This window comes from Typha latifolia, chromosome 6, assembly GCF_019914945.1.
Source record: "Typha latifolia isolate L0001 chromosome 6, TyphaL0001v2, whole genome shotgun sequence".
Taxonomy (NCBI): Eukaryota; Viridiplantae; Streptophyta; class Magnoliopsida; order Poales; family Typhaceae; genus Typha; species Typha latifolia.
Window position 1 is genome coordinate 4823781 of NC_133091.1, and position 18137 is coordinate 4841917.

Sequence of the window (18137 nt, forward strand, 5' to 3'; positions counted from 1 at the left end):
ATATTGAGAAATGCATTGATTATATTATCATCAGATATACATATATATCAAGTGGTCGTCATTCATCATACAATACATTTAAAATTGTTATAGTTGTCATGCACAATATATTATTATATATATTTGAGGAAGTTATGGTATAATTGTATCACACGAGATATATGTATTATTGATAATATATTTGCATACTCATATTATATATATGAGCTTATTTCTAATTTATATTATTATATACATGATTTACTCTCTATTTGACATTACTAATTTGGGATAAAGTTTATACCGAAGCCTTAGCTCATGACTATTCATTTATGTAGGAATTGATGAGTTAGAAGTGAGATAGAACATATAGGAGAATTTATGTAGGAATTGATGAGTTGTATTAGTACTATATATTTGTATCCCACACAATATTAGAATTTATATAATATGAGATATTGCACATGTTGGATTGTATTTTTATTTGTGTGTTAGTCATAAATTTGATGATTTGTTGTGACTTGTGTGCTATATTGTGCAGTGGTCTAATATAATTATTGTTGATTTGGATAATTATATGCTAATATATTTATTTAGATCATAATTTATCTTTGTGTTGAATTAGCTTAAGTACAAATTTGGTTGTCTAACAAGTATAGATTTATTGACCTAAAAATATTTTGGAAATCTAACAAACCTTTATAGAGGGCAACCTAATTTTATATGGGGCATTAAATGATTACGTAGGAACCCACACAAATAAAGTAACACCGCAAGTAAATTCTACCAAAATTCTCTAAGCCTAAACTTATATATATAAGACACTCAACTTTATACAGTAAAATCTAATATTAAATCCAGATATAAAACTATACCTAAAAAATAAAAACATATGAGCAGTCTTTTGGACAGACTTTCTTTTACAATTTTATTTCATTTTCTTTTCTTTTCTTTTCTTCCTTCTTTTTCTTTTATTTCCTTTTTTACATGGCCTATTGCTCACCTTAAAAGACCAAAAATCTAACATAATCTAAAACCAAATGACCAAAACTCATTTCCTGACTTTTTGAAGATCAGGCAATGGCTAAGTAAATCTTGCAATTATCTCCTTTACCATCAGCCTATACGCTTCATGAGTTAGATGAATTCCACCTCAGCTTATATATCTTGACGGATTAGTGCACAATAGAGTTCCTGATAAGCCGCAAAGCTTGTTATTATTGAAGTTATATTGACTGCAAGCACTATAGCATGCTTTGGTCAAGGTATCATTATCAAACCCTGAAAAGGAAGTATAAATTTGCTTATGCTAGTTATATAAGTACTTGTACAACCATGACATATATCTATCATTTAAATAAGTTTCATGAACATACCTAGATACATGAAAGAGCTGAAGTAGTCTGCATACAGAATGGCAGCATGAGGATATGAAATACATAGAGTTTGTATGACCTATACTATCTTTGTATTATGAAAGAGGGACAAAACATTTAAGCCTGCAATGCAGTTATTCTTATCATAAACAGATGGATCCGAGGAGTAGGTCGCCAATGTTAGATAGCTAGGCATGCATCCAATGAGGAAATTTCCAAGAATGATGAGTTTAGTAGCACCCATGTCAAGTAATTCCTATGATCATACAAATCAAAAGTGTTGCTGATTAGAAAAATTTACTTTTTAGAATGTATAGATAAGAATAATCTAAAATGAAACAAAGAGATATTACCCTTGCAACATTTGTTATCTTCTCCACAATAAGTGAGATTATTTTTTACACATCTTGAATAGTTTGTTATGTGAAGAACGCGTAATTGTAGTCACTACCGTCTATCTCTTCGACGAAGAAAGAGTGCATGCTTGATATTTTCGGCACAATAATAGTAATATTTGAAGTAGATCATAAGCATATATGTCATTCATTATGCAGTATCTAAGTAAAGAAGGCACAAAGTTAATTAGATTTTGCAGCTAGCTAACTAGCCTTTGTCTGATGAGCATACGGTCTTGAGATGGTGCTTGAACCATCCAAGTTGAACACCCAAGGAATTGTCAGTGAAAGGTGGCAATGTGCTCCCCTGTGTGAAGAAGGATTGGTCAAGTGCAATAGCTCTAGCAACAGCAAAGTTGACACCATTGTTGAAATTGACATTCCTATCCAAGTAAGGATTGAGAAAAGAAAGCCCAAGCTCCTTAGCTATAAAAAAATAATAGGTTAAAAGCTTTCAATGTTCGTGTTAAAAGATATGAATTTAGTAAACCATAATATCATACCAATAAAGTTGATCATAAGAAGGCCATCGGAGCAGCGGCCAGTTGGGTACTCAAAAGTAGTCTCACCGTAGGAAAGCTGAGAGATTCCTTTAAAGGAACCATTAGCAACTCCCTCCCTCGAAAGATTTCCAGTATTTGCAATGGAATCTATGAAACTGTAGATCGTGTTGACGCAACTATAACCATCACCAGCTTCCAGAAATCTCTAGTGAGGCCACGGAAAGTGGCACAGAGAAGTAGACTAGAAGAGGAGGAAGACGAGGAGAGCAAGAAGAAAAGCCTTGGAGGACACCATGCTCTCAGTGAGATAGAATGGAAGGAGATGGATTTTTTTTTCTTTTTTTGCTAATTAGGTTGCCTTGCTTATATAATGGCGAATTAATTGATATCCTAGTATGATTTCGGATCGAGTCATTAGTATCCTACTCGTTATCTATGCAATATTATAGTTTATTTTTTAGAAGGTTTCATGCATTACTACGTTACTGTGTTCACTATAGCAGTGTTATAAATTAATCTAGAGAGCAAATCATTCTCAAAATCACTATAAATGATAAGCCCATATACTACTTAGTTACATTTTACAGAATTGGCATTAAATTTGCTTACAATATTACATGTAATTTGCAAAAGAGAAAAAAGAAATGTGTATCTAGTTGCATTTTGTATTTGAGATATCATGTTTAGTTTTAGTTTTTCTTTGTATATCAGTGTTAGCCTCATAGTGGAAAATTTGTCTGTTCTATTCTTTCCCTATAAGCCACCAAGTAATTTTTTTTAAGAAAGAGAGATATTTATTAACTTTCATGGTTACAAAAAGCTTCATTAGAGTCGGAAGCCAAAAACTGTAGAAGATCAGAAGGAAAAGACTCAAACCATGTACAACTATAATCTACGGTTATACCTCAGTTTGCAAGCATTCAACAACCCGATTGGGCTCTATAAGGATATAAATAACTTTACAATTTAAAAAATTGCTAGTTAGAATTTTTATATTGTCAATAAGAACCTGAATGATCCAAGGAGTCTTTGACCCTTGCTAAGCAGTCCACCAACATGAGCAAATTAGTTTCAACGATAATGTTGGGAATGTTTTTGTTCTAGATGAAGATGAGAGCCTCATGCACAGCCACTGCTTCCACTGTTAGTACCGAGGTAAAGAAGCCACATCTTGACCTTGCATAGATAGGAGTACAATTAGGCTGTCGAACTATAAAGCCAGCCCCTCCAATTTCCTCTTTACTGATGAAGGAGCTATTAGTGTTTACTTTAAGCCACCCAAGAGGAGGTGGGTCCCACCGGATAAGAATTTCAGTGTTGGTTTTGTGGGTTAGACAAATCTATGATCAAAATATTTATTTGTTAAGGTTAAGATTCGACGGTTAACCTAGTCAAAGTCATCTCTTTCATTAGAGAAGGAGACATTGTTGCGATATTTTTATATTTGCCATAATGCCACAATGATAAGAGCCTTTAGCCAGGCCTTGGGCTTGGTATGCAGCCCCTCCCCCTCCTTGAGCTAGAGTCCCTCAGCCCACTGATCCCAAAAAAATGGAAGCAAATTGGTGTGTTGCCTCATAAAAATCTAAAATGGTCATAACAACCTGATATTGGAAGAAGAGGTGGGTTGAGGTCTCAGTTTCAAGTGAGCAAACGGGGCAAGTAGTGTCAGAGCCAAGCCCTAAATTGGCTAGGTGGACCTTGGTGAGGAGTTTATCCCAGCAGAGCTTTTAAAGAAAGAGTTTTATTTTAAAGGGAACCAAAATAGCCCATAAAATTTTCCAACCGTCCTAGTTGGACTACAACCCAAATGGGCTCGGGTTCCAAAGAAAGTGGTACACAGATTTAGAGGAGACCTGGCCAGACAGGTGTAATCTCCAAACCCAAAGGTCTGAGCAGCTCCTTATGGGTAGAGGAATATCGTTATGTATTGATCGAGAATTGGGCCAAAAATACTAGAAACCATCTTAAAGTTTCAAGAGCCATTATCTATGAGGTCAACAACCTTAGTGATGGAAGGTCTGCAACTAATATTGACAAATGTAGGCTAGAAATCCAGAGGAGTGGGCATGGATCCTTCCACACATCTGAATTCCTATCATTACGAATGTTCTTAATAAGACACTCTTTTGAAACTGAAAAGACTAGCCTCCACATCCAAGAGCAGTTTTTAGGCTTTTTCTTATCTCACGGGTGGGGGGTCTCATATCTAGCCCCAAATACTTGAGCTAAGGTCCCACCTTTCCTATTAAGGATTTTATTAATGTTCTTGGCCATAAGAGCCACTCGCATAGAATGAATGTCATGGATGGCCAAGCCTCTATCAACTTTGCTCTTAGTGATTGTATCCAAAGCCACTAAATGTAGACCCTTGGCTTACCCCTACTTGTCCCATAAAAATCTACAAAAGATCTTAGCGATTTGATTAAAAAATACGAGAGGGGTCCAAGTGGATGATAAAAGGTGTACGAGCATAGAATTGAGGATATAGTTAATCAAGGTAACATGTCCAACCTTAGTGAGAGAAGTTCTCTTCCATCTTGAAAGCTTAAGGTTATTTTTAGACATAAAATTCTCGTGGTCTTTGATATAGAGTTTCTTGGGAGATATTTTAGAGCCCAAAGCTAAAAAAAAAATTTACCCTCGTGCATGTGAAGGTTACTCAAGATACAGTTATGCATGCTAGTAAGATTTTTATCCAAAAAGAATACTTTAAACTTAGTCTTATTAAGACAGAGGTTAGTTAGTCTTATAGAGATACAAGAGTATTGCAAGCTTGGAGACTTGCCACAAGGACAAACGCGAGGTAATATCCCATGCCATCCTTAAGTTGGAGATAATATGAAATTTCCTCTAACGATATAAGAAATGCAAAATATAAACTTCTCTTATCTCTATTTCATGATAAAATATTTTTTCCTAAATCTAAGTTCGTGATTACTTAGATTTATTTAATGAATGATTTTAATAACAATCCTAATATTTACTAAGTTTTTAGTGACAATTAGATAAAAATATATTTAAAGAAACACAGTTGAGTTAATTTTAATGTGTGATTGCACGAGGATGGCAATTCAAAGATAATTAAAGAAAAATTTGGGCTTAAGATAATTATAAGCTCACAACATGCTATTTGTTGAGGTTAGGATAATTAATAAGATGAATATTTTAGTATTTTTTTTACATAATTATTAAAAAAAATTCAAATATCATTATTACTATTTAATTCAAATTCTTGCTTCTTTCTACTGTTCAATATTCTTGTTTACCATATTCTTTGTACTGCTAATTTTTTTAACCCATATAATTATTTATTTCTCTTAACTATTCTGGATTTAAATAGATTAACCCCATATTTAATCCGAACTTGATCCAGATACGACCAGTCAACTCCGTCCGACAAAAACGTCAAACAAAAGCGTCAAACAAAAGCGTTTAATAATGGAGTTAGATAAACTAATCCATATATTATTTTAAAGTAGGCTTATCTGCTTATAAGTAGTAAAGACAAAAGAGGATTTGTTTAATATAATTATATTAGTACGACAAAATACCTATTTTTAATTTTATAGTAAAAAAGAAAAAAAACGAGTCACTTGACGCTCCACGTCCACGGACACGACTACGATCTTATATTGCTCACTACGTTTGAAATTTTCAAATGCCTTACAGTCAATCAGGAGCTGAAGAGTGAAGTGATTGTACAAAATTCCTACAGCCGAATTACGAACGATCCATTCTACTGTGTGACGTAAGCAAAGAAACCGTCTTCCCCCACGTTTCTCGCAGGTAAACCCTAGGCCCAGCGTATCTTCCTCCATGGCTAATCCAATCTCGTCGGAACTCTAGGCTCCACCCCTCTCCCTTCTATGGACGACCACCACATCGTACCCGCCGAGAACGGCGGCAACGGATACGTCAACGGCGCCGCCGCCGCTGACTCCTTGAAGCCTCCTCCCCCCATCACGGCCGCTGAGCTCGCCTCCGAGTTCTCCCACCACGATCCCGCGGTCGCCCGCCTCAACAACGGCAGCTTCGGGTGCTGTCCCTCCTCCGTCCTCTCCGCCCAGTCGTCCTACCGCCGCCTCTTCCTGTCTCACCCCGAGGCCTTCTTCTTCCGCCACCTCCAGCCCTCTCTCTTACGCTCCCGTGCCGCAGTTAAATCCCTCATCGGCGCCCGAGATCTCTCCTCCGTCTCCCTCGTCGACAACGCCACCACCGCCGCAGCCGTCGTCCTTCGCCACGTGTCCTGGTCCCTCCTCTCCGGCCCCTCCCTCCCCGGTGATGCCGTCCTCGTCCTCCACTACGCCTACAGCGCCGTCAAGAAGTCCATCCTCGCCTACGCCGCCCGGGCTGGAGCCGCCGTCATCGAGGTCCCCCTTCACTTTCCCGTCTCGTCCGAACACGAGATCATCCAACAGTTCCGCCGATCGTTATCTCTCGCCAGATCCGACGGCCGTAGGGTTCGCCTCGCGGTGATCGATCATATAACCTCGATGCCGTGCGTCGTGATTCCCGTCAAGGAACTGATTAAGATCTGCCGCGAGGAGGGCGTCGACCAGGTGTTCGTCGATGGGGCCCATGCCATTGGCAATGTTGAGGTTGATGTCGAAGACATAGGCGCGGACTTCTACACCAGTAACCTCCACAAGTGGTTCTTTTGTCCACCGGCAGTTGCTTTCTTGCATTGCCGGAACCCAGACTTAGTGGATCTGCATCACCCAGTGGTCACGAACGAATATGGGAACGGCCTCCCGGCAGAGAGTGGGTGGGTTGGGACGCGTGATTACAGCGCGCAACTCATCATCCCTGACGCGGTGGCATTCGTTAATAGGTTCAAAGGGGGGATTGAGGGGATCAGAAAGAGGAATCATGAGAAAGTGGTGGAAATGGGGAAGATGCTTGCTCAGGCATGGGGAACGTTTCTTGGGTCGCCGCCCGAGATGTGCGGGAGTATGGTCATGGTTGGGTTGCCTGTGAGTTTGGGGATTTTTAGTGATGGAGATGCAACTAGGTTGAGGAATCTATTGAGAGATGAGTTTAGAATTGAAGCCCCTATGTATTATAATTCAAGGAAGGATTCAAGAAAGAGTTGTGAGTCTGTAGATGAAGAAAATAACTTCTCTGTGACGGGGTATGTGAGGATTTCTCACCAGGTGTATAATGTGGAAGATGACTATCGTAGGCTTAGAGATGCAATTTTGAAGCTTGTTCGGGATGGTTTCAATTGTGCAATGCTTCAGTCCATTTGAAAAGGTACATGATGGAATTACTGATATTTTAGTTGTTCTGTAGTCTGACATGCATAGATTACATATGTGGTGTCTTCTTTCAGTAGTTTTGATTACCTTTGATAATGCCTTTGTTCTGCATCTGTGGACCTTTTCTGCATGTGCAAGTCAACCATGTTATAGTTACTCATTTGCTTGTCTGTAATATTCCAGGCAACCTAAGTTAGGGAAGTTAAGATAATGAGAATCTAAGATATACTATAAATAGTGATAATATTTTAATGGTATATGGGCTTTGTTAAAAAAATATTAATATAGTATTCTTTACCAGAGTAGCATTTCTGAGGTTTCTTGAAGAAATAAGCAGCTTGCTTATCGGCTTATTGTTCTCTTTCTCATGAAGTGTGTTCTAAATCTGATAAAGCGACATGCTTTACAATTTTTCTAGTTCATCTCTTTGTGTGACATAATCAATTAAAAGTGTGTGCGTTAATTGCTTGTAGAACATGTTACATGTGTATTGAAGGTGCACAATGGTACTTTTATATAATTAGCATCAACTGAGCTTATACTTGGAGCCACATATTTGATATTGCTTTTGGATCCTTCTTTGCTGAAGCATTATGAGAAGCAAATGAATGGGATTGCTCTAGATCGGAATGTTAAGTGAGAAAGCTGGAAGATTGTATTTGTGCCATTGTTACTGTTGAGGGAAGTGAAATATACGGAAAGACAAATTGTTTTGTGTTCTTTGACTAAAACTGCTTGATCTGGTAAGGAGATCTACCTTTATTTTTTTCGTGTTAAGGGACTACTCATGGTTAGGCCTAAATTTGTTACCCATATGCATTTCTTTTGGTGGTCTCTTCTTAGTGTTTGCCCTTACTTCAGGTATACTAGTATAGAATGCCTCTAGTCTAGACAGTCTATCATAATTCTCATCTCAGGACTCTACTAAATTCAATTGATCTGTTTCATCCATATAGGGGTATATGGTATCCTTTTGAAGTTTCAGCCTAAAAAAAAGAAATGCTCTCTTTTGATTTAACCATTATGGGGCTATTTTTCTGGGTTTGGTTGAAATACTGGATTTTGGGTTACATGACTTCCTTTTTTCATAAGACTCATCCGACTTTACTGAAAACATTATTTCGTTTTCAACCCAGAACCATCATGATCTCTGGTATCTTTTTTTCTTTTTTATGTTTTGAAGCTAAAAACGAACTTGGTAACCCAAAAGCATATCATATGGTCATGTTAAATCTTCCAGAGTCAGTATGATCGTAGGTAGCTTAGTTCAAGTTTCTTCTTTTACACACAACTTCACTTTGTCTTGCTTATTACAATTCCTATATTTTGTTCTTTTGTTAGAATACCCTCATTCCTGTATGTTGCTTTGCATTTGTATGTATTATGTATTGTGCTTGAACTGTTTACTACATTCTCTATTGTATAATTAAATTAAAAATCAGAACATGGAACTGTACAGCACCTGAGGCAACATAAACAGTTGCCTTATACTATACAAGTTACATGATATTTATCAATATAAGATTCATTTGGTCTTAATATAATATTGTGGCCCAGTCCTTAATGATAGAATGGGTAAAATGTGTATCCTTCTGTTTGTAAATCTTTAATTCCTTTGGTCAAACTGTAAGACATACTCTAGTCCCTCTAAATACCACCTATACTCATCCTTAACTGTTGTTTTTGTTCCAGTTGGAAGCTTTCCTTGGCATCATGGTTTATGCTGCCCCCTCACTTAGACTGATGTTGCTGTTAATGAAATCAGATGCATGTGATATACTGTCTGGAGGATCATCCGTCCAGAGGGGGCAGGCCTGTTCTTTGGCTTTCTTTGCTCTTTGCTTACACTGATCAATTTCCTCACTGGAGAATCAGCCGTCTTGCTCTTTGGCCCCTTCACTCAGCTACAATTAGACTATAGTCTTCATGTCAGTTGTTTTATTGTTGTTGTACATTGAAACACCAACCTACTTAGTTTATGACATCAACATGAAGCATGTGCATCAGTAGCTGAACTAATTGGATATTCTACTGATGGTTTTAACAAGAAGTACCTTTAGGTATGTGCTTCGCAAACCTGAAGTTTTTAAAGTTTTAGTACTGGTGGAGAAAGCCCAAAGTTTGGCCATCTCTTAGAAGAGAATCTCAAATTAGGAATTGGTTTTCTTTTACTTGCTATTTCTCAATATAAGTAATTTTAAATCGTAGATACATTTATATCCTTGACCATTATTTTGTTTTGCAGAACGTCTGGAATTATTACAATGTAGGTTTTCTTTTGATATTTCTGAGAACAAAATGTCTGTATAGGTTTGAATATGATATTATAAATAGATTCTGGAAATTATCTTCTTCCTCTGTTTTTGGTGTAGGAGCGTGTGGTCCTTTTGAGAAGTTTAAGTTTAATTTGAGCCCATTGAAAGGTTCCATTCCTTTTCAACATTTAAATGCGACTAGTCTCCTTCCTACTTTAAGCTTGCTATCTAAAGAGATATGCTTCTGTATTATCTTCCATAACACGACTATGTACCACCTCTCATTTATATTTTAGCTTTGGAGGAAGTCTGCACTAAGACATTATTTTTTCAATTTCCTTGTTGAATTCTTTGAACTAAAATACACTGATTCTTACTTGTGGAAACTGGTGCTGTATTCAGACTTTATTCATGTTGCATGAGATTAAGCTGCAACTGGTGTTACATGAATAAAATAAAGTAATGAACTCAAATGGGCATCACAAGGATATTGCTATTTCGGAAGATATCTGGTGGGTTGGTCTCAGATCAGCTTGGGTTAATCTTCCAGGAGCCTGAAACAAATGCGAACTATAGAGCAATTTCCCATGATAAAGATTACTGACCGCCAAAATGATGCAAATGAGTTTCATCCTGACATCCTAATGCTTCAGCAGCAATAGCAAGATGGAAGCAGCGTGTGAACTCAGAAGAAGTGCCTTCGCTCATACTGTTGTCTTAGCTTTTGCTTTCTTCTCATCCGCTCTCGTATCTCCTTCCTCAATAAGCCCAAGTTGCTCTTCGTCTTCCTTTCTTGCAGTTATATTGAGTGAAATTATTACGGATAATTACATTCTTTGATTTTTTATTTTTTTCTGTGACAAGAAGACTTCTGAACTATCAAAGATAAATGAAAGCATGCTATGCCATACATTACCACAGTGAGAACATATAGGAACAAATCCTATTTTTTTTATCTTGGTGGATGAATTTATACTTTCGTTTACTTTCCACTTTTGAACATACCCAATATCTCTTTATCTTCTTGGTGGTTTGAAGTACTTCTTAGTTAGTCTTTGTTTCTTTATTTGCTTGCTATCCTGCAAAGACACAGACAGTTTTAGATTTCGATATATTTTTAAAATATCTAAGAACAAACTTGTACTTGCCTTTGAACATTTAGGATTTCATCTAGTTTAATTTTTTCCTTTTAGAAATAACGAAATGTGATCCTCGGCATAGTAAGCAGCCTTTCTCGGAATTCTTGTTCGGTTTCGCATTCTTTAGCCCGAATCCCTTCTTGACACTTCTTTCTCGTGACATTCATATTCTTGTTCCGTGTTCTTCGGTTTCTTTTTAAGTTTGTCTAACTCCTCTCTTGCTCAATTGCTCATATCCTTCTCTACCTTTGTTCTTGACATCTTTTTTATTTTTTCAACTCTGACTCCTTTTAATTTAGTTAGGATCTTGACATTTAACTTCGTCAGCTTATAAGATTCCTGATATAGCTTATTTTATGCTCTTTGAATTTTTGAACCATCTTCAAAATTTGACTTGTTCGAATCGTATTCTCTTACGCTCAAAGAATTAGAAAGTTTAATAGATACAATGAAAACGGTAAATGCTACATATATTCAGTCTTAGTGTCTTTGTTACTGAATTCATGAGGGTCATCACAATTGTCTTGAATTTTTTTTCCTTTTTCTTCTTACGACTAGGACGCACTTAGACAATGATCATACCCTGCAATTATAGCATTAGATGACTCCTTTCTTTTTTTCCCCTTCTGGGCTTTGAGCCTTTAGAAATAGGGGCAATAGAGGGTTCCCAAGTAATTTTATTCTTCTCTAAAATTTTACCCTTGAGCTTGTTGCCCATGGCTTTTTAAACTTTATAGAAATTTCTTAAAAATTCTTTTACTAACAAGTCCATCATTTTTTGAGTCAAATAGCATTTCTCATTAGACTTCTCATTCTTAATAATCATCAAGGCCATGCTTTTGGACACCAAAGTTATTAAGAGAAGCTTCAAAGATTTACAAGATTTCTACCAATTATTTAACTCTAAGCTAGTTACATCTTTTGCTTTTCTCGATTATAGTGACTTTTGTCGTGAATATTTTGAATAAAGATTTGACAAATTTTTTCTCAGAATTATTTCTCCTACGTTAAAACTGGAATATCACCCAACTTAGTGTAGAGCCCATTAAAAATTTCATAATCTTTCATACGAAGTATCTCAAAATTAGCAGCAAGCTTTTATAGCTTTTACAATTTATTAACATAATGCCCTTATGAATAGTCTTGAGGATGTCCTACACATTCGTGACGAATTAATCACCTAGGCTCATCAAGGTAGCCCTATTGAAATTGACATTTTATAACTTTACTATTCTATCACAATTTTTTGGAGGTTAAATTTATCCCATTAATAGGTTTTTTTCGCATCGTATTTGTCAATTTTTATTATAGGAGGTGTCCACCTGTGAATTACAAAAAGTCATACATGTTCATCTATAGATTTTAAGAAAGCTCTTATTCTAGCTTTTAAATATGAATAATTGGATTTATTAATAAAGCTATTCTCTAGGTAACTTTATCTCTTTAATGATCTCTTTCAAAATTAAGAGAGATATGCTCTGATACTAATTAAAATTTATAAAATACATTAGGAGATTAAATTATCCTACGCTGTCAACATAATAGTGTGAAAAATAAAGCTTAAAATATGCAATTGCAAACATAAGATATTTATGTGGGAAACCTCCAAACTCTATAGAAAATTATAAATCTTATTTAGGATTAAAATAATCACTAGAAATAAATGTAACAGTTGCAAAAAACTTATAAATCACCCTTTTATCTTCACAACTCAATCTATAATATCTTTCCTTTCTAGAATCCATGATAAGCTACTCTCCGTGATCGGTTCTCAACTTCATTGACTCTTGAGATTCATGATAACATCTTAAGACGAACTCTCACACAATATGGAGTAGATGAGATATGTAGGAATCAATTCAGCACACTTCATCGTAGACTCTCAAAATTGTGAGGTAATCTCCAAGTAGCATTGAAAAGATGATAAATTAGATGCTTAGGATAAGGTTGAAACTCTAATAAATACCTTATCATAAATATCATAAATGCCTCTTCAATTCTAGTGCAGATCGGACTTGGAAGACTTTGGCCTGTACAGGCGTAAAAAATATGTTCAAATGCACTTTGAGGATGAAAAATCTCCAACATTTTCAATCTTAATGCTTTGGTTGTTAGTCATGAAAAACTTTGTCATATACCTTCCAATCACTTTTGAGTGGATAGAAGCACATCTCCAAACAGTCTTTTTCTTTAAATATTTTATCAATTTTCTACACTTGTAACAATGCTCATTTATAAAATGTAGACTCTTTTAACAATCATATTTTTGTCATATTGCTAATAGCAAAAACCTTTACAAACTATCACTTTTATTAATAAACACCCAAACTTTAGCGAAATTTCAAGTCCAATTAAAATAAGTACAAACTGCTTAGTAAATATATATAGATTTTTTCCTTCGGTTTATGGAATATAAAGGTACTAACTTGTTCAGGAGAAGGCTTCCATTTCATTTTGGAATGCTTGCATGTGCTCCTTCTTTACACACTGCGTCATTATCCGTGCGCCCTTCTTCGGCACCGGCGGTGCTCCTATGATGGCCACGGCCATGAACTCGTAGTATGCAAAAGGTATAACATTGATCGGCGGCCCCCAACCATAATCAACCTCAAGGAAGCCCAACCTAGTCCAGTCTGAGACAAATAATGAGTCGTACCTAAAGGATAGCTCATATGGATCAACCTCGAAATCTCCAATAGCCCACCTGGCAAATTCTCCAGGCAATTTGGCTTTAGCCTCTCGGATTATCTTGACGACGTCGATGAGATCCCCTGAGACAACTCTACCGCTCGTGGCGGTGACGATCACCGGATAGAAGCAGTTGCCGTAGTAGCCACCTTCTGAGGGCATCACTTGGTGCAACAACTGACGTGTGTTGGCAAAGAAGCAAACATGAACCTCCTCATTCGGAGATAATTGGATAGCTCGAGTGCGTGCCTGCCATGCCTTGGCAATAGAGACGTCGAAGGTCGAGCACCGTTGGCCCATGGACTCAAAATACTGGGCTTTGATGTCATTAATGCGGTCCGGCGAGATGTCTATAGTACAGTGCTGAAGCCTTAAGGCGTAGAAGGTCAGCAGTTGGCCGGGCGGGAGCTTCGAGGGGTTAGGGATGAGCTCTCGAGACCAGACCGGGTCGACGGTGAGCTTCTCCAAGCCACGAGCCATGTCACCGATGGCGTTGATGAATTGGGCCGCACCAAGCCCATCTGCGATGGTGTGGACCGAAATGAGGCCCACGACGAATCCGCCGCATGTGAATTTTGTTACCTGATCAACAATGGATAAGAACCGTAAGTCTGGGAGGAAAAGAAAAATTCAGTTCAATCTAAGAGTGTATAATAATCTTTTGTCTTCTGTTATATGACGGAGGCCAATCCTAAATAAAATTTTCTTCTCTCCAATGGAGAGCAAGACTGATGTTAATTCCTTGACATTTGTTCAGCTGCTTGATGATCCATTGGACCTACTGCCTTATACTCCAATACAGTGATGTTGTTTCTTGAGGATCGATAATGGTACTTGACATTCTCTATTTCGTCTTTTCTTTTAATCTTAATTCAATTTCTGGACTTGCAAACAATCCACAGATCGATGCAGTTATTTTTCTCTTTCAGCCTTTAATTCCATTGGATAAAACTTTGATATAAGTAAACACTTGACCACGTAAAGGAAGCGGAAGACTTTCATATATTATAAACTCATATGATAGCCGGTGAGTTAATATAACATCGGAGCTCTATCTGCTTTAATTTTATGTTATCTAAATCTTACAATATAAAAGTTTTACTTATTTAAGTCAAGTTCACTTTATAGATCTTATAAAATATCTCAAGCTAGCGAAGAAATAAATTATTATATTTTAATAACTTAGGTTTTAATGTAGTTGTTGAGTTATCGATACTTACCCTAAAGCTACACTAGTCATAAAGATGGCGTGCTTTAAATTAGGATATCCTTTGGCATCACAGGAAAATTATATATATAGATCATGCATGCCTGTGAAGATATATACCTGCAACATCACAGGTACATTTAAGGGCTCAATCTCCTGAGATGGCTCAGGGAGGAGCTCATCCTGAGGGATAACAAGAGGATGATCAAGGTACTTCACGTCCTCCAGGCTACAATCCGCCGTGGCCTCGAAGAACCACGCGCCCTCGCCGGTGCACGCGACACGGACGTCGCCGTGCTCGGAATCGACGAACCTCCCGGCGAAAGGATAGTACTTGACAAGTGCCTTGGACAAAGCCTCCTTGATCACCTTCGCCGGCTCATCGCCACGTTTGAACACGTGGAGCGACCGGACGAGATGCCGCAGGCCGGGAACACGGTCGATGATGGATAGGTAGAGAGTCTCCGCCGGTGTTGGCTCGCTAGGGCTGACGAGGCAGCCAAATTTTCTCGTCACTGAGAAGGCCATGGCTAATATTAATTACACGTTAAAGGTTGAGGCTATGCAATTAGTGTATGTGTGAATGTGCAAGGTACCTCCAAGCTAGCTTATGGTATCCTATATATTGGAGAATTCATTGCAATATGTGTTCGAAGACATCTCATTCCCTCTTCTTGTAATAAATTATTTGGTGATAGGTGATGGTCTGGATTCCTTTACAAAATAAAAGATAAAGGATTAATGCCCCCCTCCCCTCCCCATTCAAATGTGGCGCTAATATCACAATTGGCAATTTAGCATCTTTTCTGGTACCCGGTTGTTATACTGGCAATATAATTATATATAATCATGATCATTATTAAGATCTCCTTGTTTAATCGTGGCTTCCATTCGAACCGAACTCAGTTGGTACCGACCTATAATAAAATAGGAAAAGCTACTCGATAAAGTAGTTACGTTTAACATACTTCAGTGTCTGCACAGTGAATCAAACTTAATTTCGAAGGTATTCTTGAAGTTGCTAGTACATTTTTGCATTGCAGAATACCTTACCAGAACTCTACTCAATATAATGTTACGATCCGATCACATGAGTTAAGTCGAATCAAGTCGACTAGAGTCAAGTTAGTTAGTTAGCTTTATTTTATTATTTAAATTTTAAATAAATTGAATAATTCGTGTAGATCCGATCAGCTAGAGATTTTTATTGGAGTGGACATGTATTGATAAGGATCATTGAAATGAATTTGAGTTTAGCCAAGTTATTATTTTTATTCTTATATCATAGTCATAGAAGCATCCCGACCTTCCAAACCCTAGCTGCCTTTCATCACCAGCAGCCACCCTATCTTAAGGCCATCCACCGCCCTCCAACGACTGCAGCAATGTCGGTTAATTACCGTTCTGCCTATTTGATCTTCCTCCACTATTTTAACCATAACTTTTCACCCAGATCTCTAATTGATTTTATTCCAGAGCCGTTAGATCCGTGACTTTCGAAATTACCTTTTAAAATCTCAGGATCATCCTACAGACGGATTATTTTAGATCTAATTTGTAACACATGAAGATGACAAATGCACATAGGATATGTTAGAAGGCTTTGCAAATTAAGGGTCAGATGAGTTCAGTGATCTTATAATATTGTCAAATAAAATATGACCATGAGCTCATCCAATAATATTATCATTTGGCTCCTAAAAAATTAAAAAAAATTAAAATTTACGTAAATACTTAGGTATGCTCTTGTACCAATTGAAAAAAATGTAAGAAATGCCCACTCTATAAATAATAATATGCAGAAAAGAAAGTGTGAAAAAGATGATCACAAACACAAAAAAATTTACGTGAAAAAATCCAAAAGGGAAAAAACTTGTAGTAGTTATAAGACTAACTTACAAAACAACTTGTCGATCTCCACGACTTTGTTTCTCTTAGTCTTCTTAGTCTTGTTCGCTAGAACCCACGATTTACCGCAACCTGTGATAGGTTTCCAAACCTCAGTGACTCTCGAGGTAAATCCTTCCGTCTCAGTGACCCTACATAGTTCTTCCAAATCTAATGCAGATGCATAAAGTTGATAACAATTCAACACTTCTATCTAAAGTTGAGAATTGATCTTCAATAGCCTCCAAAAGGTAACCTTAATATCATGAATGACAAGCTTCTCTAAAAGATGATCTTCAATTTAATACTTGAAAATTCTCCACGAATTCTCTTAGAGATAAGATAAATATAGATAGACCTACATCTAAGTTAAATCAGCCAAGGCCGTTCGAATGCCAAGGCCCGTTCAAAAAATGCGTTTGGATGCCTGATGGTTCGTTCTAACGGCTAAGCAGATTGTTGAATGCAGAGCTGTTGTTTCTGTGCCCTTGAGTATTTTTTATACTACTTCGACCATCATGGCACTGTTTGAGAACTTCAATGACGATTCCAAAACTATTTCAAATATTTTGACTTTAAATTCAATTTTTCACTTCAAACATTTCATAACTTGTCATAACTTGTGCATATGCTCATACATAAAATCTAGACACATTACATAAATAAAAATTATATTTTGAAACACAATTTGCTAATTATATTAGTACAAATAAAACCTAACAAAATTAAATCATTTGGGCAGTAGAAAACTAAAAAAGATAATTGAACGAGAGTAACTAAGTTATTGTAGAAAGATTGATTATACTATTTCTATGTATTGATATGTACTCATATACAAAATAGTATCATATTTATAGGAGTGATCAACAAACTAGTTATTTTCTAATTTGTTTACTAAAATAGATTACTCCTAAATTTATTAGTAAAATGAGTCTATTTTACTTTAGTTCTACCTAAAACGCTGAACTCATAAACATTTTATATTTTTACAAAACTACTAAAACGTTGAACATTTTAGTGTTTTATTTGTAGGACTCCATTTAAGTTAACATTTCAGCAGGTTGTGGTTATATTAAAATACTTATTTTGGTAGCTTTTTTTAATCTTAGAAGTAAAATACTTATGAGTTCAACATTTTTTATACTAAAATAGATCTTTTTGATAATAAGTTTGAGAAACGACCAATATTGATAAATAAAATTTGGAATATGTTTAGTTTGGTCAAAAAGTCATATTTATAGTTGACGAGGCCACAACAATAATAATAATAAAATAGATCTCTTTTGATAATAAGTTTAAGAAACAGCCTATATTGATAAATAAAATTTAGAATATGGTTAGTTTGGTCAAAAAGTCATATTTATAGTTGACGAGGCCACCACAATAATAGAGAAATATTATAAGAACCAATCCTAATTGATACTATAAAATTTACACCAAATGCGAG

At 36.5% G+C, this 18137-nt stretch overlaps 2 protein-coding genes across 5 annotated transcripts; one reads left to right on the plus strand and one right to left on the minus strand.

Moving 5' to 3' along the window:
* The first annotated feature begins 5821 nt into the window (after positions 1 to 5821).
* On the plus strand, positions 5822 to 10696 carry LOC140791157 (putative L-cysteine desulfhydrase 1). 4 transcript variants are annotated; one of them, XR_012109531.1, is made up of 3 exons: positions 5822 to 7509; positions 9207 to 9574; positions 9887 to 10696. XR_012109531.1 is itself a non-coding variant. In XM_073141569.1 (2 exons), the coding sequence occupies exon 1, from the start codon at positions 6123 to 6125 to the stop codon at positions 7503 to 7505; it is 1383 nt and encodes a 460-aa protein (XP_072997670.1). In that variant the 5' UTR covers positions 5822 to 6122; the 3' UTR covers positions 7506 to 7509; positions 9207 to 9590. The 4 variants fall into 4 exon arrangements, 2 of the variants coding, with proteins under 2 accessions (XP_072997670.1, XP_072997671.1); XR_012109532.1 differs by having other exon boundaries at positions 10172 to 10696; XM_073141569.1 differs by lacking the exon at positions 9887 to 10696 and having other exon boundaries at positions 9207 to 9590.
* Positions 10697 to 13200: 2504 nt separating this feature from the next.
* Positions 13201 to 15392, minus strand: LOC140791209 (acyl transferase 4-like). The gene is made up of 2 exons (XM_073141629.1): positions 14924 to 15392; positions 13201 to 14178 (listed from the first exon to the last, which is right to left on the minus strand). Exons 1-2 carry the CDS (start codon positions 15329 to 15331, stop codon positions 13339 to 13341), a joined length of 1248 nt encoding a protein of 415 aa, XP_072997730.1. The 5' UTR covers positions 15332 to 15392; the 3' UTR covers positions 13201 to 13338.
* Positions 15393 to 18137: the final 2745 nt, after the last annotated feature.

Excerpts from the sequence above, each read along its gene's own strand:
- LOC140791157 (XM_073141569.1), top strand. The coding sequence starts at position 6,123 with ATGGACGACCACCACATCGTACCCGCCGAGAACGGCGGCAACGGATAC.
- LOC140791209 (XM_073141629.1), bottom strand. The coding sequence starts at position 15,331 with ATGGCCTTCTCAGTGACGAGAAAATTTGGCTGCCTCGTCAGCCCTAGC. Across the intron at positions 14,179-14,923 it reads ATGTACCTGTGATGTTGCAG|GTAACAAAATTCACATGCGG; the intron begins GTATATATCTTC and ends ATTGTTGATCAG.